Source organism: Sorex fumeus, unplaced genomic scaffold, assembly GCF_029834395.1.
Source record: "Sorex fumeus unplaced genomic scaffold, SorFum_2.1 ptg000048l, whole genome shotgun sequence".
Classification (NCBI taxonomy): Eukaryota; Metazoa; Chordata; class Mammalia; order Eulipotyphla; family Soricidae; genus Sorex; species Sorex fumeus.
Window position 1 is genome coordinate 14,312,880 of NW_026606105.1, and position 27,685 is coordinate 14,340,564.

The 27,685-nt window shown below is 43.4% G+C and overlaps 1 protein-coding gene across 1 annotated transcript in view; it reads left to right on the forward strand.

Moving 5' to 3' along the window:
- CHCHD3 (coiled-coil-helix-coiled-coil-helix domain containing 3) overlaps positions 1–27,685 on the forward strand; it is a 313,138-nt gene that overhangs the window by 103,562 nt on the left and 181,891 nt on the right. The window contains exon 4 of the mRNA XM_056123987.1: positions 7,164–7,257. Within this exon, the coding sequence (XP_055979962.1) occupies positions 7,164–7,257 (94 nt within the window). The remainder of the gene's footprint in view (positions 1–7,163; positions 7,258–27,685) is intronic.

The window sequence follows — 27,685 nt, forward strand, 5'->3', positions numbered from 1 at the left end:
AATCTTTGGGCATTAGGAATGAAACACTTACTCTGTTTCCTGCCTTCTTGGCCCCCAGAGTAGCTTTGTAAGTAAGGAGAGTGCAGCCTACATGGTCTGTGCGCCCTTTCTTCTTCTTTTCGTATCATGGAGTTTCTTTCCCAAGCAGCTGTGCTTCTGAAGTTTGGCACCAGCACTGAGTCCCGCAGTGCTCAGAGAACCCCGGGAAGCCAAGAGCATCTCATTCAACTGAAAAATCAGAACGGGGGATGGGGGGGTGTCATGGGAACATCCACCTGCCTTTCCTAGTTGTCCAATGAGCAAGCTGATTGATGGGGTCTAAAGTGGACGATGCCAGAGAGCAAGGCGCACAAGGACTTGAGAGTGTCTGAGAAAACAAGTAGTTTTTTTTTTTTTTTCCTGGCAGAGGGCTTAGTTAAGTGATTCCAATGAATCACTGAATGAAGAACTGACTTGAAGGAAATCTTGTTGTTGTGGTACAGGACAGCTTAGACATGCACAGTCTGTTGTGTTTACTTTAAAAGATACAAGACAAAATGAAATCTCCATTGGTTAGTGTTCTTCAACTTTCTGACACCTATGGGCTGGGCAGAAGAGAAGTATTTTGTAGACTGGTTGACAGCTAAAACAGAAACTAAAAGCAGTGTCAATAGTATTTTATCCATTGCTAGACATGGAGAGTATCATGCTAAGTGAAATGAGTTAGAAAGAGAGGGACGGACATAGAAGGACTGCACTCATTTGTGGAGTATAAAACAACATAACATGAGGCTGACTCCTAAGGATAGTAGATACATGGGACAGATAGATTTCTCCATAGCTGGAAGCCTGCCTCATGAGCAAAGGGGAGAAGGAGCTGAAATAGAGAAGGGATCGCTAAGAAAAAGATGGCTGGAGGAACCGGTCAGGATGGGAGATGTGTGCAGAAAATAGATAAAGGACCAAACATGATAACCTCTCAGGGTCGGTATTGCAAACCATAATGCCCCAAAGTAGAGAGAGATTATGGGGAATCATATCTGCCATGGAGGCAGGGGGAGGGTGGGAAAGGGGGGGGGGTGATAGCGGGAATATTGGTGGTGAGGAATGTGTACTGGTGGAGGGATGGGTGTTTGATCATTGTGTGATTGTAACCCAAACAAGAAAGCTTTGTGACTATCTCACAGTGATTCAATAAAATTAATAAAAAAAAATAGTATTTTATCCATTGAATCCAATGTTATAAAATTACAATTTTAGCTAGCACGACATCTGCTGCTATTTAGAGGTTAGAAAATTTGATATGATGTGGCTGGAGCATGTTTTCTGAGAGAAGATGTGCTGCAATATCTTCCATTTGATTTCTCTGGTTTTCATTATTTACGTGGCTGGAAAAGTCTTTTCCACAAATAGGAAGTGGAAAAAGCAACCAACAATTTGATAGCAGCAAAGCAATGTGTAAATCGTGTAGCCATTGCATGTGGGGTAGGAGGGATTTTTAGCCACCACCAGGAAATTTTGTGAACTAGAAAATAAGGAACAGCGACTTGGATAATTTATTAGAAGTTCTGCCCTATTGGCATAAATGGGATTAAGAAAAAAAAAACTCAGAAGTTTCTTTGGAATTTTTCTAGAAAAGTATTTCTGTGTTTTAAGGGATGCTTTTAAGCCTGACTGATACTCATTGTGTGTGTGTGTGTGTGTGTGTGTGAGAGAGAGAGAGAGAGAGAGAGAGAGAGAGAGAGAGAGAGAGAGAGAGAGAAGAGTTCCCACTTACTTACCACCTGAAAGTACTGGTTTTCTGATACTGGTCACAGAACTCTAAAGAAAAAGTGTTCTCAGTATCTAGAAGCTAAGATTTCATCTAAAACTTTTTCTTCTTCCCCTTATTGCTCAGTTAATATACTTTAGATTTCAGTTCCAGTATCAGCTCCCATGCTCCTAATACCAGAGCAACCTTAGTGTTTAAAAATAGTGTAGATATCAGAATTTAAGCTTCCTGAAGGCAGGGGCTATTTCTCTTGCACTCCACTTTATTATGAGCTATCACAGCAGTGTCTGCCACCAGTAATTAGTTGCTGAATTGATAAATCCCCCTTTACTCTCCTCTGGAATACAGTTATTATCAACTGGTTGGATATTGAAATATATGTACCCAATTGAATGAAAATCTACATGATTTGGAGATAGTACCCCTTTTTGGGTTATCTCCTGCCACTATTTCTCTCAAGAGATATTATGAAATGGGGAAAGATTTATTATTTTTCTACAATAATGCACAATATCCACACCCATATTAATATATACTTTTGCAAAACCCAGAAACAAAAGGCCTTAAGATTCTGTGATTCTTAAATTATTCAAATTCTAGATCCTCCCTCTATCCCTTTCCTTCTCTTCCTTCTCTTTTTCTCCATCCTTTCTCTCCTTTTCTTCTCCAGCTCCTATTGGTCCTTCTTTCTTCTACACACACACACACACACACACACACACACACACACACACACACACACTATTTATTATTATTTATTATTAGCCCTTAGAAGTTCATAAGGTCTATTCCACAATTTGATCAATGTCACAAGGGTGATACACTCCTAGAGCACTGTAGAAAATGTCCCTGGGTGGGCCTGAACCACATTCCTTTTGCCAGATGTGTATATTCAAAAAATTAAATATGAAAGGCCGTGCTGCTCCCCCAACCCCTGGGAGGCCAATGACAATATGCAGGCAGTGGAAGGAACGAGGGTCATGATGGTCAGTGTCTTGCAATTTATTCCATTCCTGTCTCCATTCTCCTCTGATTCTCCTGCGCTCTCTCTCTCTCTCTCTCTCTGGTTCTTCCTGAAGACATCTCACTATATATTCCAGACCACAGTCCTCAAGCCAGCTTAGCCTTCCTAACCCCAGCAGGGTCCTTATTCAGTTACCTCTTTTGGGTCATAACAGTTTGTCCATGACTGTGCTCTTAACTTATAGTTAAGTATTATGGCACTTGGCCTGGCGCATTTCGATACCAGGGTAGCTCACAGCTTGTCCTGGGTCCATTCAGTCCCTCTTCAGGCTTAGTTCCCAGCTTTTGGGATGCTGGGAACTAGGGGCAACTGAGGTTTTAGTCGAGAAAGCAGATGTCCAGGAGTGAATATTATTCACAGTCAATTAATTCCCAAATTACAAAAGCATCATATTAACTGTCTTCCTGTGTCCATACAAAAAGGACATTGCTTTAAACTATGCAAAAGACTTAAGGATTGGAGAAAGGCAGTATTTTACTCATGAATACAAGTCAAGTGTCCTTAGAAGGATCTGACCTTACAGGTCAACAGAATCTGATTAGGGGGAAAAGGTGATTAACTAGTTGGGCAGGGGGGCACACAAAAGAGTTTACAGATAAATAAAGGAATGGGAGTGACTCGGGAGCACTATAATGGGAATAATTCAATAAATCTAAGCTCCCCGTGGCAAGGGAGAAAGGACAAACCAATGTTATCCTACATCTGTGGTGCATTTAGTGACTATGGAAGATTTCTTCTTTTCACTAAATCACTGTTTTCATTGTGCTCTTGCATTGGCATCTGGTAGAATTGGTTGGTGGGGTAAGATACAGGGTCAGCAGCTCAAAAGGAGTTCAGAATGTTGGCTTCCCGTACTTCCCAAGGGAAGTGAAATGTTGAACTCGCAACACTTGCGATGTAGGTTATCTGGCCCTTCAAATAAAGCTCCCTCTGGTGCTTTGCAGAAATGACAGAAAACTCATTTGGTGATGAGTTCGATCTCTCCATGAACTCCTTCTGTCATGCTTTAGAAAAAGAGCAGGTGGTTCATAAATTAGAAAAAGTTTCATAGAAGTACTAAGATCTCCTCAAAGAAGCAAAAACTTATGGCTTGGGAATAAGTTCAGCACCACTGAATGAAAATAAAAGTGCAAACAAATCGCTATTTTCTCTTTATTTCTATCTTGTAGTGGGGAGTCATCTTCCTGATGCATACTGAACTTGTGTTGAGTGGTGATTATGTTACAGGTGTCATGCTAAGGGGGGCAGTTCTAGTCCATCTTACTCCCAAGAATGTCAGGGTCCAGGGAGGTTAATAAAGTATCGTTCAATTGTCAGGTGGTAGAAACATTGATTTAGATCTACTTGTCCAACTTCAAAGTAGATGTCTGTACAAAGTAACCTTTGTTTTTCCTCTGTCAGTAACTTTGTATTCTTGTTTTGCTGTTTTTTTTTTCATTAACTTGACAAAACATATCTCTTAAGAGGGAACCCCTTAACATTTCCATTTGTTGTTAAAATTTGTGGTATGTGAAAGGAGACTCAATTTGAAAGCAAATATAGTTATTATTAAGCAATACATGTATATATATATATTTTTTAAAAAAGGTATTCCCAAGTGATAGTAGAAAAAAAGACAAACAACAGACACTGTCCTCCTGTTGTTTATCGACTTGCTCGAGTGGGTCCAGTAACATCTCCATTTTGAGACTTGTTGTCACTGTGTTTTGCATATCGAATATGTCATGGGGAGCTTGCCAGGCTTTGCCGTGCGGGCGAGATACTCTCAGTAGCTTGCTGGGCTGTCCGAGAGGTGCGGAGGAATCAAACCTGGCTCAGCCCGGCAAGCTGCGTGCAAGGCAAACGCCCTACCGCTGTGCTATCGCAATTCATTTGGTGTTCATGGGTGGAATTTTTAATAATATTTTCAATGTTTGTACATAGTGTCTAGCACAGACATTTGGTATATAATAATTTAGTAAATACTCATGATTGGTCCTGTCACTGTGCTGTCACTGTCCTCCCGTTGTTCATCGATTTGCTCGAGTGGGGCAAGTAACGTCTCCATTGGAGACTTTGTTGTTACTGTGTTTGGCATATCAGATACATCACGGGTAGCTTGCCAGGCTCTGCCATGCGGGCGAGATACTCTTGGTAGCTTGCCGGGCTCTCCGAGAGGGGCAGAGGAATCGAACTCGGGTCGGCCATGTTGGCTGCGTGCAAGGCAAACGCCCTACTGCTGTGCTATCACCTCCTTAGCGCAGTAGGCAGCGCGTCAGTCTCACTCATGATTGGTAGTAATTAATATTGTTTTTAGTTTCTATCTCACTTTCATGATAGGTAAAACCTTTTCCCTATGGGCACTTTGTTGGTAGAAATGCTTTTTCCTGAATACCCTTACAATCTAATCCATAACCCTCAACAGTTAGCCTAAGGTCGTTCTGTAGTACCACTTGAGTTTGGATATCTACTTACCTATCACATATCATCAGAATTTATTTGAAAGTGGTACATTTGGGTAATCAAGGGTCTTGTCTCTCCAACCTAAGTGTGTCAGAAAAATTGGAGGACTTGCTAAAAGGTGGTTTGACATAAAACTCTGGTATTTGGTCAGAAACCATAGGGCATCTGAAGGGATGCTCACGAGTGAGCATTTCTACCTAGATCCCAGGTGCTGTTGCTGCAGATGGTTCTGGGTACTTCTAACTCTTTCTCCACTCTGGGGGAGGGGCCTTGCCCCTTTGTAACAGTCATAGCTACCCACTGAGTCAATATCATTGATATTTTTGCAGTTGAAATAATATAGAGAAATTGGGCTGTTAGTCTCGATTATGCTTACTCCTTCTTGAGGTTCCTTTTGTCTTCAAGGATTTCCAGTACAGGTTTTCACGTGTTTCTATTATTCATCTAATTCAGGACACAAGATGTAAGTTGTTTTTATTTTTATTACTTTTAAGGTGATTTTTATTCATTCTAACTGATTTACAAGAATTTCACTTTTAAAATAGCAGGCCTTATTTTCAAGAATTTTTTTTTTAAACCTGAAATTCGACAAGTCAGATTGAGTTCAGTGTGGCGCTTATCATTCAAACTCACAAATTTCACTCAGAATTCCACTTATACCAACATAACAATCTTAACTTCTCCTTTGTAAAGTGTCTCTTATACCTCTGGAGATAGGATGGTATAGAGGGGTTATTCTCTTCAAGAAGAAAAGGCAATCAGACAATCTTTGTCCATGAGATTAGACTGAAATGCACCTTCCTTTAGTGATTACTTTATGTGCCAGGCACCATGGTGAAAATCTGTGCCAAGGTAATTTTATCTTTCTCTCGCACAACGAGGGATTTCGGTGGATTGTAGCTTAATATGATCTAAGTGTGTGATGAGATTACCTGCACACTTAATGCAGTCGGAGGCTTCATTAATAGCAATAGCATTAGCATTAGATAAATCGGAATCTGCCCTTATTGGGCACCATCTCGTCAGTGCCTGCCTTGGACGTGTGCAACTCACAATGGAGTTGAGTCAGACTTGAGGGTGAGGGGAGGTACCTTCAAGTGTGGATTTTATAGACATAACTTGCTGAGATTTATCACTTATATCTATAAAGGACGGGTATAGGCAAGGAAAGGTTTTTTTTTTTTTTTTTTTTTTTTTTTGCTCTTTGGGTCACACCTGGTGATGCACAGTGGTTACTCCTGGCTCATGCACTCAGGAATTACTCCTGGCAGTGCTCAATGGACCATATGGGATGCTGGGACTCGAACCCGGTTGGCCACGTGCAAATGCCCCCTACCGCTGTGCCCCAGGGATAGAATTTTTTAGGAGGACAGATTGCAATTTTACAGAAGAATTTTGGGGCTGAGCGATAATACATCAGGCAGGTTGCTAGCCTTGCAGGCATCTGACCCAGGTTCAGTCTCTGGCACTCCATATTGTCCTCTGGGTACCACTAGGAGTGAATGCAGAGCCAGGAGTAAACCCTGGTGTGGCTGACTCCACCCCCATGAAAGAAAGACCTTTGTGAAAGTGGTTCAGCAATCAAATCAATAAGTTGCTTCATGACCTTTGAATTCTGTTATTTTTAAGTCTTTCCTTAGAAGATGCCTAGGGGTATAGTAAAACATATACCTGGTTGTTAACTCTATGATTATCTGTTTCTATCTTTTCTTTTTTGAGGGGAGGGTGCCTGACACCCAGTGGTGCTCAGGGGCCACTCCTGGCTATGTGCTCAGGGGCACACCTGAGGGGATCAGGGATTCAAAACAAGATTTAAGGCAAGACAAGCACCTTAACTTCTGTATTATCTCTTTCAGTTCATTTCTGTATTTCCATCCAGATATTTTGTTAAAAAATGTCAACTACGCAGATCATCCTTGTTTAGGGAAACCTTTCTTGTCCTTTCAGATTAAAGCAGAGCAAAGAACTGGAGCAGCTAACCAGAGCTATTCTTCGAGAGAGAATATCAAGCGAGGAAGAGCGCTCGAAGGCAAAAACCCTGGTAAGAAAGACAAATCTAGTAGTAATGTCTTATCGTCAAGGACCCCTTGCACTTTCATGAACATCTCTTGCTAACCTGTCATATTGACATTATTCATGTCCTTTTTGCTAATACACTCTTGGTTTTGGCTTTTTCCGTGTAACTGATAGTTCACCCAGACTAGCCATCATGACTCGAGAATTTTCTGAAGTAAGAAGAAATCTGCATGTGTGCCCACATTCTCTGGGCAGAAGAGAACATCTTTCCATCTCCTTATCAGTTTATTGTATTTGAAACCTCTAGGGTGACCCGCCTAACTTGTTCCTCTCCCTGTTGCCGAGCACTCGATGTTAATCTGAACAGTGCCCAGCAAAGGCTAGTAAGGTTTGATTCATCACTATGTGGGCTTTAGAGAGGGAAAACGTAATGCAGAACTTTGCAAAACCACCTTTTTTCTGGGAATGGCGGTGGTGGTGGTTCATTTTTTGGCTACACCTGGAGTGCTCAGGATGATTCCTGACTGTGCTCAGGGATCATTCCTCGTGGGGTACAGGGGACCACACCAAATGCCAAGGATCGAGCTAGAGTCATTTGCCCTCAAACCATCTTTTTTTTTTTTTTTTTAAAAAAGGCTTATTTTATTTTATTTTTTCTTTTTTTGGGTCACACCCGGCGATGCACAGGGGTTACTCCTAGCTCTGCATTCAGGAATTACTCCTGGCGGTGCTCAGGGGACCATATGGGATGCTGGGAATCAAACCTGTGTTGGCTGCATGCAAGGTAAACGCCCTACCCGCTGTGCTATCACTCCAGCCCCATCAAACCATCTTTTTTAAGGCAAAAAAAAAAAAAATATTCTGGGGGATGCCTCCCTGGCTTGCCAGGATTCACTGGGGCTCTACCTGGAAGTGTGCAGAAGACCATTCAATGCCAGGGATTGAGTGCAGGGTTTTGGAGTTGGCACACGCTCCAGCCCTTTATCTCACTAGCCCAAGAAACATATATTTTCTGTTTTCTTGTTTGGGGGTTGCACCTCTCAGTGCTCAGGGATTTGTCCTGTCTCTGTGCTCACTCCCTGCGGTACTCAGGGGCTTTTACGCAGTGGCAGGGATTGAAGCAGGCAAGTACAGGTACTATTTTCCAGCTGGAAACACTAATTTTTTTTTTTTTTTTTTTTTGCTTTTTGGGTCACACCTGGCAATGCACAGGGGTTCCTCTTGGCTTAGCACTCAGGAATTACTCCTGATGGTGCTCAGGGGACCATATGGGGTGCTGGGAATTGAACCCGGGTTGGCTGCATGCAAGGCAAACACCCTACCCACTGTGCTGTCGCTCCAGCCCCAATTTTTTTTTTCAATAAAAGAAAAATGTTCAAAATTTTTATAAGAAATAATTACATAAATGTGTTTTAAAATAATTATTTATCAGAGAAAAAATAAAAAGCACCCCCTGAATCTGTCACCCTCCTGCACCACAGTTTTGCTGGGGTGTGCTTTGCTGTCAACAGAATTATCCCTTGAGATAATGCTATAAGGTTTGGTTTTGGGGTCACACCCAGCTGTGCTATAAGGTTTGGTTTTGGGGCCACACCCAGCTGTGCTCAGGGTTAATTCCTGGCTCTGCTCTCAGGGATGACTCCTGGGAGACATCAGGGACCATATGGGGTGCTGGGGATTGAACCAGGCTCAGATACGTGCAAGGCAAGCACCCTTGGACTTTCTCTCTGGCCCCTGTATTGTGCTTTTGGATCACACTTGGAGGTGTGGGAGACTCAACAAATATTCCTCTTAAATGCACTTTTGAATGACCTAAGAGTTCTCTGGTTTGTTTGTTTATTTATTTTGCATGTGTCTCCAATATAATTGATTCAAGAACTTCTTGTGGGGTAAAAAGGTAGTAGGGCTGGAAGCTGGGGTCCTGACTGCTAAGTTTCTGTGGAAACCTCGTAGCCTCTGATTCTGAAGAGTTCCTTATACTTTTCAAGTTTTTTGTGCCCAGTGGGATATCTTCTGACTGTGCAGTGGCGCCCTGGAACTGCAGACTGTGTGGAGTGTCCCTCCATCAGCATGTCACTGGCCCCTTTGTAAATCAGGAGCGAGGGTTGGTTTCTGTTCTCGACTCTTTCCCATGGTGATTTCTCCGAGATGCCAACCTAGGACTGCATGCCAGCAGAGGAGCGAGAAAGAAGCCGGTGTGTATTGAACCCCATTTGGTTGGTGACTAACCCAAAGGTTCTGGGCCAGATGAAGTGATGGTAAAGCCAGAACAGAACCAGTGGACTCAGAAATGTCAGGGGACTGGCCGGCAGCCATCGCCAGCGCACTCATATGGAGTGGAACTGAGCCCAGGAGAAAGGGGAAGGACAGTCATTTGTTATGAAAGGGATAATTTCAGCATTCTGCACGTTCCTTGTTGAGTGAGTCAGTCATTACCAACATTTGGACTCTTTCGTCTTGAGAGCCTTTGGAAGAAACTGAAAATTTATCCAAGGATGTTACAGCTTCCCCATCTGGGGGCCAGGGCACAGAGCAGAGGGTAATTGAGCCCTTGTGTGAGAAGGGGAGGGGGGAGTGAGCGTCTTAAGTTTCCAGAGCATAGCAGAATCTTGGTTGGCATTTTCCCTTCCTGTTCCAGCATTTGCTGCCTCTTGGCCTCCATACCCTCTTTTCTGTGCTTTAGCTTGCTGAAGTTTGGATATCGTGTCCTGTTCTCGCTTGATTGGGATTTTTCAACAAACTTTAAAAATAATGCAGATGACAAGGCATGGAAAGAGGGAGTGTCTCATTAAAAAAAAATCTGGAAGTCTCAAAATCTTTCTTAGCTAGCAGCCATTAAAATGGCATTCACCCAAGTTTTCTTGGAGCCGTGTCTCTCTGGCCCCTTTTCTGTTTGCTCCTTGTAAATCTGGTCAAGCAACTGTGTAAGTTTCTTTGAGCAGAATAAACAGAAGAAGGACCCTAACATTGCATATTGTTCTCCTGAGGTCTCTTCGTTATGGATCCTGAGGTTCTTTCTTAGTATGCATGGCAGATTATCTAACCATTCCCGTTCCCGTAGTTATTACCCATAGTGGTTGGGTAATAACTGGAAGAAAGGTCTCAAAGAGATCTGAGGATACCCATATTCCTAGCAGCCTCTGCACAGTAAAAGAGGCATGCCATGAATGCAGGACTGAAACCACAGTGTAGAGACACAAGACACACTGCACTCTCATTAGTCTTAAAATGAAGGGTGGGTTGGTAGGTGGTTGTGTGTGTGTGGGGGGGGGAGAGCGCGCAAGCTTGTGCTTGTGTGTGTGCGTGTGTGCGTGTGTGTGTGTGTTTGTGAGTTCCCAAAACAGAGTAGAGGGAGAGAGAGAGAGAGAAAGAGAATGGATGAGAGAATGAACACACCACTTGTAGCGCAGTAGCCTTACATGGAGCCGACGTGGGTTTCCATCCCTGTCATCCCATAAGGTCTCCCACGCCCTGCCGGCAGTGATCCCTGAACACAGAATCAGGAATAAGCCTGGAACACTGCCGCGTGTGCATACGTGCGTGCGCGCGCGTGCGCGCGCGCGTGTGTGTGTGTGTGTGTGTGTGTGTATGTGTATGTGTTCCCAAAACAGAGCATTAAAAGGCGGTTCAGACAACAGGCTGTAACACAGGTGAACCACCTTGAGGGTGTTATGCCAGGCAAAGAAAGATACAGACTCTGCTTCTCCGCAGAGATGACCTAGACGAGTGCGAGACCCAGAGTTAAAGGGGGGTACCTGAGTTGCAGGGAGAGAGCGGAAGAACTGTCCAAAGGGTATGGAGATCTAGTTTTGCCCCATAAGCATGTGGGTGATTTCTTTTACATTCTGTTTTACGCAATTGAAATCTAGGGCTGGGGATTTTGTGGGGTGAGGGGGTTGGGGGGAGGGTGGAAATATCACCAAGAGAATCAGCATTTGTGAGTGTTTCTGGGGCTTCTGATTTCACGCCTGCAACCCAGCACCCCTTATATAACAGAATTGTGTGTTGTGAAGTGTGACTTTAAACCCACTCTTATCACTCACTCCCAGAAGGGAAAAGGAGGGATCCTCAGAACCAGTGACTGACAGAGTCTCCCCAAACCCACGAGCATTGTTCTGGTGTGATCGCTGGGTCGTTTCCTACCCCTTCCTCCCCCCCACCCCCACTTGCTGCCGTTCCTCAGCCTAATGCGTGGGACGCTGAGCTGTGTGACCCCGCGTGGATTTGCGCCTCTTTATTTAGAACCCCAAATGTTGCAGGCGGCGAGAAAAGTAAAGGTTGGCTCTGACACGTGGGGAGGGATGGAAGGCTGTCTTTCAGGAGGAGTTGGGGGGAGGCAAGCCCACAGTGAATGTGATGCTGCCACAGCGCGTAAAGCCCCCTCCTTTCCCCTGCCCATATCCCTCCGCCCACCCCCAGTTGACATTTCGGGGGCCCTCGCACGAGATGTTCACGCAGGCTCTCCTTCCCACAGTTGTTGTCGCAGCTAGCTTTATTGGAAGCTCTTTGAAGGGCAAAGTCACCGCGGCCCCGTGGTTGAAGTTTTAAAATAGGAACAGATCAAAACTTTCTCCCCGGCGAGAGTTTCGGGGGCTGGAGAAGCCCGTTAGTCGTGCCCTAGATTCCGGGAGAGTCGGGCCAGCCCCTCCCTGGCCCGCTCTCTGCCGGGTACCAGCGTTCCCATCAGCTGATGTTAGCCCGAGGTGGTGAAGGGGGCAGTTTAACCCATCATCTCGCCCACGTGAACATGTTTGAGAAAAATGCACATTCAGGTCTCTCAGGAGCAGGAAGCCCCTCTGCAGAGGACAAAAACAAAGGCCAGCACCATCCCCAAACCTCTGTGGCTTGATGTTTTTGTGCATCTTTTAAGATCTCAATGTACCTGTGCCTTATTTTATTATACCATCAGGTTTTTTTTTTTCTTTTGAAAGGGGGTGGCGGTTGTACTTTAATGTTTTTGCCTCGCAGTAAGTTTTTTTTTTTTAAAGTGAAAGGAGTTTTCTCTCTTTTTTGCTTTGCAGTTATATTTTTGAAATGCCAATTAAAATTTTGATTCCTTCTTGTTTCCTGCCTTAGTCAGGCTGGCTTAACATTAGTCATTTCTTGTTATCACTATACAACTAAGTGATGGTTTCTTTCTTCTTCTTGACTTGAAGCTTTAAAATAAACTCAGCATGGGCATTTGGGTGGTGTGGGATGACTTTGTACGTTGAGCTTATCAACTTAAACACTATCATGGCCATATTGCCTAGTGGATAATAAAATAATGAAAAGAAATAATAGAAACCCTAAACTCACTTAAGGAAATGCTTTGGTATGCTGGAGCTTATAAAGGTAAATGTGAAATGTCTCCAGTCTTTGGACAGATGTTTTATTGAATGCTTATGGTTGGAATAGCATTTTGCTAGAGGCTAAGGGTGGATAATAAAATGAGAAACAAAATCCTGTCCTCAAGGAATTTACAGTAGCATGTGGGAGACAGAGCCATAAAAAACAATCTGAATATGTGCTCAATCTCTTATAGAACCAGGCTGTGTAAATTCACTGAAGAATTCTCACCTTGGTAAAAGGAGGGCCCTTTCTGATCCAATGGCTTGGATTGACACTGATGGATAAGCTGGTGCAGGCCACAGTTTAGCAGAGTCGATTGTCCTGGTTGGATCATCATGGACAAATGCGATCTTCTCAAGTTCTGGAAATGGAAGGAGAGGTGGTGAGAAAGAATAGGAAAGATTTCCCTGGGGAGCGGTACCTGAACTGAGTCTTGAAGTAGCACTGCACTGTAGCACTGTCCTCCCATTGTTCATCAATTTGCTCGTGCGGACCCAGTAGCATCTCCATTGTGAGAGTTCTTGTTACTGTGTTTGGCATATCAAATACATCACGGGGAGCTTGCCAGGCTTTGCCACGCGGGCGAGATACTCTCGGTAGCTTGCCGGGCTCTCCGAGAGGGGCAGAGGAATCAAACCTGGGCCGACCTGGTCGGCTGTGTGCAAGGCAAATGCCCTACTGCTGTGCTTTTGCTCCAGCCCAAGTCTTGAAATATGTGTAGAAATTGTGCTTCGCTAGAGGAGTAGACGGTCACGTGACACTGCCCCTCCTGCATGGAGGCCTGGATGAAAGGAATTGGAAGACTAGGAGTCGGAAGGGATGAGGTAGGAGAGAAGGGCAGAGCTGAGACTATGATCCTATATGTAATCCAGAGAACCCAGGGCTAGTCATCCAAAGGCTGAAAGGGGAGACATGAAATGATTTGGTGGATATTTTGACAGCACATTCTAGTGAAGTATGAAGGACAGGATAGAGGAGGAAATACATGGTTTGGTCATCAGGGTTTCATCCCTACTTCTGTTTTCCTCTCCATCGCAGAGTTTTCCAAAATGTACTCTACTAGATGCAGTGACCTGCCAAGGATGTAAAAAAGAATCAGGTCTGGTTCTAAAAGTCTTCAGTCAAGGCAGAGAGTCTGTGGAAAAGGTCATTCTTTCTTTGATTTTTTTAAAAAGTTAGATTAGAATTTTGGAATCGGCAACACCTCACTCTGTTTAGCAAGAGTAACACTAAAACAACTAGGGTAGATGGATGAATAAATTTTTTTTTTTTTCAAATTTAAGCGACTGTTTCACCAAAATGTCACTTTTCATCTCCAGTCTCCTTTTTGTCTGAAATGTACCAGTGAAGCAATCAAGAAGAAGAATTGATTAATTTTGTGCTGTGTGCTTTTCAGTTCTGTGTTTTGTTTGTGCTTCAAACTGTGACAGTTGAAATTTTATGGTGAAAGAGAAAAAGGTTTTGAATTTGGGGTCTGGAAGAAAATGACTAAATTAAAGGAAGTAGATAAGAAAGCCTGTGCTGGCCAAAAAGGAGGGGGCTTCCGCTCAAGGGCTGATGATATGATTTGGGTTGTAGTTTCAAAATGATCGACAGCTTTCATGCTCAGGAAGTTCTGTGTGAAAGAAGACTAAGGGCAATCTCTAGGACATTATTAGTAAGTGGCGGTCATGGTTATCCTAGATTCTTTCATTGGACACTTAAGGTACATACTTTTTGTTGTTCTTGGCCATTTGGAGGGTGCAATTTAGTACTTTGCCAGTAGCCTGTAGGAATGTGCTCCTGGTAATGAGTGCTGGTGCTGGCTTTTTTATAGCGCCTCTGAATCGGAATCATTTTGACATGCATGGACTGTTTATTTGCTCTGAATGTTAGCAATGGGGACAATTTCAACAGAGGATTTCTGGTGTGAAGGGGCTATTTTCTTTCTGTTATTGGTGTGAAGCAGATCTGGATATCTTCAAGTTCATTCATTTTTTGGAAGGGAGGGGAGGGGAAGTTGGTGGTGTTGAGCCACACTTGGTGGTGCCCAGGACCTCACTCCTGGCTCTGTGTTTAGGGATCTCACCTGGCAGTGTTTCGGGCAACCATGGAAGGGAGGGGAGGGGAAGTTGGTGGTGTTGAGCCACACTTGGTGGTGCCCAGGACCTCACTCCTGGCTCTGTGTTTAGGGATCTCACCTGGCAGTGTTTCGGGCAACCATGTGTGGTGCTAGCAATTGAACCTGTGTCAAAGCAAATAACCTACTTACTGTACTGTCTCTCCAGCCCTGAGAGTCCTTTTTGTTATCTTACTTCATCGTAATCAGAAACTTTGTGCTTAGGGATCCCTCATGGTGATACTCATGAATCACTCCTGGCTGTGTTCAGTGATCATTCCTGGAAGTGCTGGGGGAACCGTACATGGTGTCAGGGATTGCACTTGGGTTGGCTGTGTGCAAGAGAAGGTAGTCTAGCACTTTGAAGTGTCACCCCTTTCAATACAGGAGGGAGCAGAAGCTTACTGACGGACTAGAGTCAGCAGGCGCAAATAATGTCCAGGACAGACTCAGTCATCATCCACCTTCCCTTTCTCTGTCTCTTCTTTATGTGCCAGTGTGTGTGTGTGTGTGTGTGTGTGTACACATATGAGAGAGGGGGAGAGGAAGCGCATGTCTGTGTGTGTATGTACACATGAGACGGGGGAGAGAAAGCTCGTGTCCATTTACGAACCCAGAGAAAGACTGAATTGCTGTTAGAGATTTAAAGACCCAAAACCTAACTAAGAAGGACTTGGTTCTCAAGTGTGTCTTGTGTACCCTCGCCATCCTGCTTAGAGCCTTACCATGATCTAGAATCCCTGGAGAAGCATAATCTCATGCTGAGTATAGGTGGAAGGGCCTGGAGCCAAGAAGGTGCTGAGTGTTCTTCGTTAATGAGAATGAAATCTCGCCACAAGATTGGGGCATCTGGCCTGTGAGCAGTGGAAGGAGGTGGAAGTCAGTCCAGCTCCCTCGTGTTTCCTCTTTTCCAGGGAACCATCTCAGACGGTGTTGCTTTGTTAACAATGTGACTAGAGAAGCAGGCAGCACGGTTGGGTGGCTGGGTATGAAACCCGTAACAGGTTCTGGTCAAAGATACTGAGGGGGCACAGCTTTACGTGGAATACACGGTCATATTTTTGTTCTGATTGTAACTTTAAAAATTCATCAGGTGGCTTGCACACCAGTTGGCTGAGAGCGACTTTTGTTGAGTGGCGCCTATGTGAAAGCCCCACCATAAATAGCATATTGACGTTCAATCACTTGGTCATTATGGGTGTCAAGGTGAGGTATGGAGAGCACTGAGTAAAAATCCATAGGTAATGAAGGTGCAGAGGGCTGGGGTAATTCCATCTCTTTATAATGACCTGGCATTTATGGATAACTTCTTTGCTTCACTGTCTGGTCTGAAATGAACTGTCATTAGGGCTTTGGGATTTTATTGAACTGACATCATAATCCCATTCCCTCCTGAAGAGTCGAAGAAATTACAGCCTTCAGTGTTTGCTTTAACCTGTAACACATTAAAGGTTTAACAGGAGCATAATGAAGTCTGTCAATCCTTACGAATTCCAAAGAAGAGATTTGCACATTGAGTCTTGAAGGAGACTCGAAGGCAAACACGTGTCCTTTTGTTCAACAGTGATCCTCCCAGTGTGTCTTTATGGCGAGTCATAAATTGTCCATTCTGATAGTGTAGTGGAATTGCTTTCAGCCTATTGTGTGTGGCTTTGTGGTTCGGGAAATTCAGTAGTAAATTGAGTAGCGGCAACATTGACTATGATATACCATGTACATTGGGGACTTTTTCATTTGTGTTCACTGGGCATTAAATTCATCACAATATTGTATTTTTTTTTTACAGCTCTGAATTTATTTCTCTTCTATATCCTTGTTTTTTGTTGCTTAGGTATGATTCCTAAATGTCACTTGGTAGGTTCTTTCTGTGTCTCTTGATGGGTTGATCTGTGCCTTACTTTGTGGGGTGGGGGTTTAATTTCTTCGTAGTTTGGGATACTTCCCTGAACCATAGATAGACACGTTCCCCATTTTGTTCCAATGTGACTCTCTTCACTCCTTTCTTTACTAACTATATTTTAAGGATGATTTCTCCTGAAAATACCGAGGGGCAGAATTACCAAATGAAGTAAGGCTTCCATTCTCTGGAGAGCAGGAATCTGTTTACAAACCTGCAGTATTTATTACATACCTCATTTAGCCCATTCATCATTTTAATAGAAAAATGAGTCATTTTAGATGATTCTGAAATAATTCGAGGTAAGCTACATAGCCCCAGGCAGAATATGATTTACTCAGACTGTGCCAAGCTATTTTGAAAATAAAAAAAATATAATGGAATGATCAGCACCAATAATTTATGATTACTTGTAGTAAACTTATCAGATGTCTTCATTGTCAGGGAAATTTGTTGTTTAGAAGTTGAGATTTATTTTTTAGCTAACTTTTCCCTGTTCTTTCATCTTTTGGGGACATATGCTTATAAAATATCCTACTTAACTGGTGTCCAAATATCTTCTACCTATTTAAAACAGACTGGGAATTTCATTCAGGATTTGCGTTTAATTATTCTCTTGATGGGGGTGGAGAAAAACAACCAGTGTCATAGGGTCAATTTGTGTGTGTGTGTTGTTGTTGTTGTTGGTTGTGTGTGTGTGTGTGTGTGTGTTTGGGTGGGAGGGGGGATTGGGAGGGAATTTTCAGGGCTTCCTCCTTGCTGTGTGCTTAGGGATCGCTCCTGGTGATTTTCGGGGGACCATAGGGGGAGCCAGGGATTAAACTGGGGTTTGTCACATGCAATGCAAGTGCTTTACTTACTATACTCTTAGCTTCACACCTCCATAAAGTTAGCTTTATTGGGAATTATAACATCTACTTATATACAGGGACTGGAGCAGTCATGTGGCAGGTAGGGCTGTTGCACATGGCCGAGCTGGGTTTGATTCTTGGCACTCTGTATGGTCCCCCAAGCACCACCAGGGTTGATTCCTGAGTGTAGAGCAATAGGCCCTGAACACCAGAGGGTGTGGCCTCCAAGCCCAGCCAGCAACAGCCCAGCACTACATCAAACCCAACTCCCCCATACTTATGTCCATTTCGTGCTTTGAAATTAAGCATGAAACCATTCCCTGGTCCCCTCATCTCTTTGACTTTTAGGACACAGCTTGCTGATCATTTGGAATCAGTTTCAGACCCCAGTAGAATCTCAAAGCACTTATTTCTTGGTAGTGCCCATTAGGCTCATTGGTTTTATTAATAACCAGCAACCCAACAAAAAAGACTTGCTCTCTATTTTTGGTGATTTTCATTTAGCCAATAGCTTTCAAGTCCAGTTTCTGACTTAGTGTTAATAAATGCTTGCTATAGGTAGGTCATCTATCAGTTCTGTCACAGAAGATCTAGCTAATGTCTGAAGAGACTAAAGGTGGCACAGAGATAGTGAGGGCTACAAATCAGACCTACAATTTAGCAAATTGATTGTCTTTGAACCTGGAGTAAATTGCGATCCCTGTGTTAGAAAGGACGAGAAAGCTTGTAGAAACAAGGCATATAGATAAGGCAGAAATTACTACAAATAGAAATAAATACCTGCAGATATCATGTATATGATGAGCACACCGAGGAAGTAAGGTGTATCGTCATGTAATGGACAACTCAGTCTAGAGACAGCTTACCCCGGCTCACCCCAGCAAGCCTCGCAAAGCACCCCGATTAGATGAATGGTTATATACTTTATTGTATACTTTTATAACTCCATATTGGAGTGTATCCATTATTATTATTTTTCTGGTGTGGGGCACATCCAGTGGTGTTTAGGGGTTAGTTGAGATCATATGTGGTGTGGAGTATTGAATCCAGATTGGTTCCAGGCCAAGGGAGCCTAAACCATTGTTTGGAGAGAGGTGGGGATAGAATCTGGTTTGTAATAATTATCTATCACTTTTCCTAAGAAGAAGGGTATTCTCTAGAGAAAGTGCCTCCTTCCTTCCTTCCTTCCTTCCTTCCTTCCTTCCTTCCTTCCTTCCTTCCTTCCTTCCTTCCCTCCCTCCCTTCCCTCCCTCTCTCCCTCCCTTCCCTCCCTCCCTCCCTCCCTCCCTCTCCTCCCTCCCTTTCCTTCTTCCTTCTCTCCCTCCCTTCCTCCTTCCCCCCTTCCTTCCCCGCCCCTCCCTCCTTCTTCTCCCTCCTTCCCCTCCTTTCCTTCCCCCCCTCCCTCCCTCCCTCCCTCCCTTCCTTCCCTTCTTCCTTCCTCCCTTTTTTCCTTTCTTCTTCCTTCCTTCCCTCCCCGTCCATCTTCCCTCCCTCCCCTTCCCACTTCCCTCCCTCCCTCCCTCCCTCCCTTCCTCCCTTCCTCCCTCCCTCCCTCCCTCCCTTCCTCCCTTCCTCCCTCCCTCCCTCCCTCCCTCCTCTCTCCTTCTTTCCTTCCTTCCTTCCTTTCTTTCTTTCTTTCTTTCTTTCTTTCTTTCTTTCTTTCTTTCTTTCTTTCTTTCTTTCATGTCCAGTGTAAATGCTTTGATTTGCAGGCAAAGTAAGAGATGATTTGATTATTTTAAACCGTTCTTTGGGGCGTTAGGTTCATTAAATGTATTCAGTTTCCTTTTTCACTTTAAATGTATATTTTTTAAATTTAATTTTATTTTTATAAAGTTGTTCACAATAATTCATTGCATTTAATATTCAAACACCAATCCTGCCACCACTGCACCTTCCCACCCCCATGTTTCAGATGTTTTCCACCCCAAATCCCAAACTGTGACCCCCCAAACAGAACCAAAACAATTAATTTTGTATTGTTGTTATGAACATTCTGTGAAAAATGATCCAATAAAGTTTCGTTAGAGGGAAGTGTGTGAAGATTGTTTATTTGTACAGGAGATTACTCACATGTTTGTTAAACCCCATCAAATGTTGTGTGCTACTCTTGGTACATCAGTGGTGTAGAGTATGAGAGGTCGTGCGCTCCAGGAATTCTAAAACTTAGAATACAATTATAGAGTTGATTCACTCGTGGATTAGGCTATTGATGAGACTATATGGTGCCAGGGACAGTTTGTGGGTGTGACTGCCAAGCCGGTAGTAAACTTGGGAGATGAGAGGAAGAGGCCCATTCCCTTGGGCCTCTTGAGATTACAGGTCCTGGATATCTGGGTTTTTCTGCAGATTCACTCATGGTGAGGCTGATCAGAGCCTGTGGAGAGTGGCCGTGAGCACAGTGGTGATTGAGTTCTGGAGGTGTGTGGGTGCTGGGGCTCTCTGTTGGGCAGGGAGGGAAACTCACCCACTTGCTCTGAGTTGCCCCAGTGAAGATAGCCATGCGTGGAGTCTGGAGACATCTCTGCATCTTGTCGTTCTAATATTTTGATACGTTGAATAGAAAAAAAATTAATCTGCCAGGATGCTCTTTGGGAAGAATAGGGATAGACTTGCTACAATAAATTTTTTAAAGAGTAAATGTGATATATGTTAACAGTAACCACTACATCACCCATGCAGTGGACTCAATCAATTTTGTATTTTGTGTTCTTATTGAATTATTTTGAGAAATTCAGTGTGAAGATATTTCACAGTTTTGTTTTTTTTCTTATAAAATCAGGCTCAGAATAGAACTACAAGAACTGTTATTGACCATTTTGGAGATTTATTAAATTAAACATTCAAAGAATCAAATTTAGAATGTAGTTATATAATTGTAATATACTTATTCAGCTGTACTTAACAGTTCCAAGTATAATTCTTATTTAATGGCAGGTTAATTAATGTACTAGAAAATTTAGTTTATTTCCTAAAAATAAGTTCTTTCTTTACATCTGGTAGAATTATAGAAAAAACAGTAACTGAGTTTTACTTAGTCTACTATTGTGAATAGTATTTTTTTTTAATTTTAGGGTATTGCTACATTATATTTGTGTATATATTCCTATTCGGTGTGGTAAACCAAAATTTTATTTAATTTTTTTGAAATTTTTATTGTTGGGACGGAAAGTCAACACTTCATTTGTTTGTTTTGGGGCAAGCTATGTGTAGGACTTCTCTCTCTCTCTCTCTCTCTCTCTCTCTCTCTCTCTCTCTCTCTCTCTTTAATTGAATCACCGTGAGATACAGTTACAAAGCTTTGATGCTTGAGTGTCAGTCATACAATGATCGAACACCCATCCCTCTACCAGTGTACATTCTCCACCAATGAACCTAGTATTCCCCCTTCATCCCAGCCCTCCCTCTGCCTCTATGGCAGACAATTTCCCCCATACTATCTCTACTTTTGAGCATTATGGTTTGCAACATAGAGGACATCTAACTGTGTACTCAGGGATCACTCCTGGCGGTGGTCAGGGGATGGTATGGGTGCCGGCTCTGCCATGTGCAGTGTGAGTACCCTACCCCTGTATTGTCGCTCTGACCCACCAGCAGAGTACTACAATCAGTGATTTTGTGTGGTCTTTCAAGCAGTACTCAGGGCTGGAGCTACTCCGTACCCAGGCATGCAGGCATGGCAGAGCTGGGTGTCACCAAGACCATAAAGAGTATTTTAAGATGCTGTATAAAAATTAGAATTTTAAAGTTTGTTTCTTAAACATTTTTCTTCGAGATAGTTTTTAGTTTACCAGAAGACTGGTGAGAATCACGGACCAGTGTCAGATTTATCCATTTTTAAACGCTTATACTAAATGCCCTTTATCATTCATTCTGTCTTTTCCTAGTCACACACACCCACACGTTTCCCAAGCCTTTAGAGTACAAATTGTAGACATCATGCCTGTTTGCCCCTTAAAACTTCTGCCTCTTAAAAATGATGGCCTATTTCGTATATAAGCACAAGTAGGTTTGTCAGAATCGTGAAATTTGGTGTTTGGTTTCTAGTTGTACTGTTGGCTGTAATCATGTTCTTTGTTGCAATTTTTCGTCCTGGTCCACAATCCATTTAATATTATCTACTGTATTTAGTTGACAGTTTTCTGTTGGTTTGGGGGCCACACCTCGTAGTGCTCGGGGGATCACGTGTGATGCCAGGGATCTAACTCAGGGTGGCTACGTGTAAGGCCGGCATCCTACCAGCTCTATTATTTCTCTAGTTCCAGTGGTCATGTCTTGAAGCGATTTAAGCATGATTTGCATGTCCAGAGAAAGGAGGGCTAAGTGAATAGCTTTTACGTGGAAGATGTGGTTTCGATCCCCAGTATGACATGGTCTCCTTAGCGACCCAGTACAAAGCCTGGATAATTAGCTCCCTCCCTCCCCTTAGCCCTTTCTCCTGTGGCCTCCCCCTAAGCATGATTTTTCAGCACCAGACCAGATGATACTATATTAGAATGTCAGTGGCGGGAGGGATACTGGAAACATTGGTGGTGGAGAATGGGCATGGTGGAGGGATGGGTACTTGAACATTGTATGACCGGAACATAATCATGTAAGTTTGTAAGTCTATAACTGTATCTCACGGTGATTCACTTAAAAAAAAAAAAAGAAGAAGAAGAAGAAAATTTAAAAAAAAAAAAGAATGTCAGTATAATAGATATCTAAGCTGTATTATTCAAACGTATTAAACTCTTATTTTTCTTTATAGTATTTTTAAACAATAATTGGATACAAAATAACCATCCCACTGCCCCTCTGTCCCTCCCTGCCCATACTGCTCCATGCAATTTACAGCAAATTACTTTTTTCCTTTATGCCCTTTGTTGCTTACCTCTTAAAAATGAGGACAAGGTCGTTAATGTAGTTTTCTTTCCATCTGTTACCTTGATGAATAAATATATAAGTACAGGAGTTCTAAGAGAATGCAAAGTTCTGTATGCTTATAAATGGAGTTTTTTTATACGGTAATTTTGTTTTATGAATAGGCTAGCAATTCCAAGAATCACATCTGTTTTAATTTTTTTTTTGGTTATTAAAAAATGTCCATTAGGAGAAGAAAAATTGTTAAAGTTGAAAGCCTCTATTTTCTTGGTTAAATTGGATTTTTGTTATCGAGAAGTTATTCTGATTAGTCAAAGTGGTTTAGTCATTGGCACAGGTATAGATGCTCTTAGCCTCTGTATTGAAAGTCTTGGACTGGGTGAGGTCCTTCTCTTGCAAATAAGAGTGGGACTCTTTCTGCTGATATGTTGGTTGACTTAGAATAAAAAGTTAGTGGGTTTTTTTGTTTTTTTTTTGCTTTTTTGGGTCACACCTGGCGATGCTCAAGGGTTACTCCTGGTTCTACACTCAGGAATTACTCCTGGCAGTGCTCAGGAGGCCATATGGGATGCTGAGAATCGAACCTGGGTTGGCCGTGTGCAAAGGTAAACGTCCTACCTGCTATGCTATCGCTCCAGCAAAAGTCAGAGTTTTATTAGAAGTCAATTGATATCAGTTAAAATGACAATCAGATTAAAAGGCATTGATGAAGGTCTCCATACACGTAAATCAATGAAAAGCCTGAAATTTTTATGTTAATGATGGGTCAAAAACTTTGGTTCCTTCTATGTTCAAAGAAAGATTAATTTAAAAAAAAATTTTTTTTAAATTTAAATTTGGTTTTGGGGCCGCATCTATCTCTGCTCGGGGTTTACTCTTAGCTCTGTGCTTAGGAATCATTCCTGGCAGTGCTTGGGTAACCACGAGTGGTGTCAGTATCGAACATGGGTCAGCTGTGTGCAAGGTAAACACTTAGCTTACCCACTCGACTATCTCACCAGCCCAAGATTCATCTTTCATGATGCTTTATTATCTACTTTTATTTCATCTCATTGAAAATAATTTACTAATTGTTACAGTATCTTGGTTTTGGAGCTACATCTGGTGCTCAGGGTCTACTCCTCACTCTGTGCCCAGGGGACCACTTGGTGCTGGGGATTGAACCAGGGCAGGCTACCTTGTAAGGCAAGCGCCTTAATCCTTATATTCCCTCTCCAGCCCAGCTAATTGTTTATATAAACACTGCATCTCTGCCATGCCCATTGGTGGGTGATAGGAGTTTTCTAACCCTTTCCTCTTCCCCTCACCCCTATTTCATTTCTAGCACATGAACTGTGGGCGATTTCTGTAGAACATTCTGTCCTTCTTGATCATACCTGGGTAACAGGACAAAGTATTGCTGTTTCAAACTTAAACCCCCACACAAGAACAGCTCTTCGAGAACTCAATTTATCATATAGGAATTGGCTCGGTTTCACCCCTGAAAGGCATCAAAAAGAACAAGTTCTAAATAACATCTTCCTTTTGAATGCAGCATATTTTACCCACCGAGCTCCATCTTGAGGAGCACCACTTCCAAGCTATATGTAGAGCAGCACATATGCTCCGCACGCATATTAGAATATTGCTCCCCCTCCCGCCCTCTCTCCTCTCCGTGAATAGCCTTTTTTCTTCGAGTCTGCGGAACGGACTTCCCAGGCCAGCCGAGTGACACATCCGAAACAGACTCTTGAAGGAGTCAGGTTTTGTCCCTGTAAATGACGTGGCACTCCTACACGTGCCAGTTTACCATGGGCTCACCCCAACACAAAGCTTTCCCCGAGAAGGGAGAACGGCTGCCTCTTCTTCCTATGGCAACTAGTGTTGCCACTGGCAGCGCCCGCAAGTATCTCGGGCACCAGAGCTCCATTTGTAACTCCACTCTCGCCTTCGAGTTGGTTATCATCTTGCCTTGGCATGCTCCGTTTCCAGAATTCATTGCGTTTCATGTTTCGTTGGCCATTTCTCAAGATTTATGAAGGAGGGAGGGGGTGAGGCATGGATTTCGCTTTTTGTCTAGCAAGTAGCAAAGCCTATTTGAGTTCCCTAATCGATAATTGTAAAATGACTAGAAATTGATCCATGCCAGCTGTAAATCCATCCATGCATTTCTATTCATGTCTGGCCTCCTAGGGTAGCGGGACAAAAGACTCTCTCCCTCGCTCCGTATCACTGAAGCAAAGTAGCAAGACAGAGGCGGTTTGAAGGACTGTTTGGTGGGGGTCCACCGTGGGATACGGGCTTTGAGGGGACTGTCTTCCATTCTGTAGTGTGTACTTTGCAGGAGATTGAAAAAAAGTTACTGGCACCTGAGCAGAACCTAATTTGAGGTCATTAGCACTCGTCCTGCAGAAAAGAAAGATGCGGTCTGCTGTTTTTGCTACGATGTGCCTCCCCACCAAAGTCAACCTGGCCCTCATTTGACAAGAACTTGTCCAGTTTTTCTCTCTTTGGCCTGAAATTCTCATTAACATCTCTCTCACTCTAGAATTAAGGGGTACTAGGGGTAGGTGGTTCACTTAATAAGATTGCCATTGATACGTGTGCCTGGAAGTTTGAAAGGATGGGTTGGGGGAGGAGGTCTGGGATTGGGGCCACACATGTCTGGGTTTAGGGATCACTCCTGGTGGTACTGATGGACTATATGTGGTGCCTGGGATCACACTTGGGTTCACACTTGGGATCACACTTGGTCCTATGCAAGGCAAGGACCTTCACCCCTGTAATTATCTCTCTAGTGTGTCATACAGATTGGGAAAGAAAGGATGCAGGTCGGTATTTCTAAGGAGAGGCATGTCCCTTTTCTATCTTGGTTTCCATGATGAGACATTCTGTCAGGTTGCCACCTTTGCCAGCATGGAGACTTTGTATGGCCCAGAGATTCTCCCTGAACTGAGAACCTTCATTACCTGCCTGGACTTTGGATGGCAGTGATCTTAGTGCCTCCTTGATAGCAGCAGAGAAATAAGGAAGGTAGACTATTGTCTTATGAGAAAATGAAAATACATTCAGAGCAACTCCTGAGCAAAACTCGAATATATTAACATGTGTAAAGGAAGAATGTGTCAATCTTTAACTTCCATTCTTTAAAATGAAGTTTCAAAGAGATCATTGAACATCAAGGGACATGTTTGCAATGTTCAGTAGAAGAAAAATCATTATATATTTAATATCTGTCTGCACAAACAAAAAGCTTGGAGGAGTTGGTGTTTTCTTTTAAATTTTTTTCTCATATTTGAAAAACACCTCTTGTACTGGAGTCTCTGAAGTGAGCAGGAATTTATTTACTTTCACATTGTAGTGAAAACTTTTAGTTGTCAGGGACTGTTTCCTTGATTTATTTATTTTGGGGCCATACCTGGTGATGCTCTGGGCTTACTCTTGGCCTTGAGCTCAGGGATCACTCTTGGTGGGTTCAGGGGACCATGTAGGGTGCTGGAGATCAAACAGGTCTGGCCCATGCCAGGCAAGTGCCTTACTCCCAGTACTATCTCTCTGTTTATCAGTGAATGTTTTAAAAAGTTTTATGTAGAGAAGGAAAGAAAACATTCAGAGTGATAAGTAACCTAGAGTCCCGTTGGCCTGGTGGGTCCTTCCCTGCGTGGAAGGGCTGAGAGTCAGCCCTCCCTTAGCCTAACACCCAGCTCACAGTGAGGTCACAGCACATGTCGGCTGGAGGTGCGAGATGGCTATTCCTCTTAGTAGATGCACTTCTTTTTCTTTAAAATGATGACCTGATGACCTGACCTTTTTTTTTACCTTTTTGGGTCACACCCAGCAATAAACAGGGGTTACTCCTGACTCTGCACTCAGGAATTACTCCTGGCATTGCTCAGGTGACCATATGGGATGCTGGAAATCGAACCTGGGTTGGCCATGTGTAAGGCAAACACTCTACCCGCTGTGTTATCACTCCAGCCCCTGACCTGACCATTAAGTTGATTTCTCAGTCTCCCAAAACTTTTGAGCACAGAGACGAGTGAAATTTCCAAAGGTGTAATGCTGCATTCACCGAACTCAGTAATTCTTCAGCAGGAGGCCTTGCATGCAGCTGTCCCCCTGGTGCACTGGTGCAGTGCAGACACTCTCTTGCTCAGAATCTTTACCATGCAACTGTGCGTAGCTCTTTTTTTTCTCTTTCATGGAGGCCAGTCAGTCTTGGCAGGTGTGTGTAGATCAGTGTTTCCTAAGAACCTTTGGGGATATTGGAAAACCCAAGGATAGGAGTCTTGGCTACCTTTAGGGAATATGGCTGTTTGTTAGCTTATTGGAAGGTAATGTTCCTGGGGGTTACTTTCTTCATAAAGGGGGCAGTAGGCCAAATAAGTTTGGGATCCACTAGTAGAGGCGACATCATCCTGCGCAGTCACTGCCCTCTCCTTGTTGGAACTTGAAGCAGCTGTCAGAAATCACCCAGGACGCTCAGGGAAAGTAACAGGTGAAAGGCTAGCAGCAGCACCTGACTCTCTGGGTTCCCCGTCTGGGTCGTTTCTCAGTCTTCTTGGTTTCTAGATGGGCTCCGGGAATTCTGGACCAGGCCAGGGATCTATTTAGTAGTCGAGGCTGGTTTGGGATTGCAGTGCCCTCCCCAAGCGTGGGCCAGCCTTGTACTGGATGACCCAGGCTCTCAGAGCAGGGGTGAGTGGCAGAGCCCTCGTTCCGAGTAAAGGATAGCAATGTTTATTTTTGTCCAGAGTATTCCTCTGCCTCACCTGTATGTGTCTTGGTTTTCTCAGAAGTACTTTCTACCATTCCCCAGCCTCCTCCTGCAGTGTACATTAACAGTGATCACCTCCCGGCAGTATATTAAACTTGAGGCATCAGGTTATAACCACTTAGTTTGCTAAAAGTTATGTAGAGGACTTTATAAGGTTCTTTAAAGAGTGGTGTGGCTTGTGAGTTTCCCTTGACGAAGACGCTAGGTGGCATTAGTTCATGGACTTCTGCATTTAATGAGGTTTGTGCCATTGAAATGGCCCACTGCACTGTCCGGAGTAGCCATCTACTGGGATAATGACATGAGCTATAGATATAACGTGGAGTTTATATGTCTAGAAACTGGGTTCTAAATGGTTTGCCGAATGGATGCGTCGACATCATCCTGAAGGACTGCTTCAGAGCCCTCTCTAGAATGCGAGGAAGGTCTTTCTAACCATGCAGTATTTGCACCTTTCCTGTTAAACCTGATTCTTTACTGCCCAGGGACAAGCTTCCATGGAAAGGGTGGACACTTAGGATCTTCTTGGGGGGTACCAAGAGGTTTTTTGTTTTGTTTTTTGACTCTTGCCTCTAATATGGAGACCTCACCAGTAAACTCAAGTTACTAGAACACTTATTGTGGGATGCCTGCATCCAGCAAGCTCTCTTGTATTTC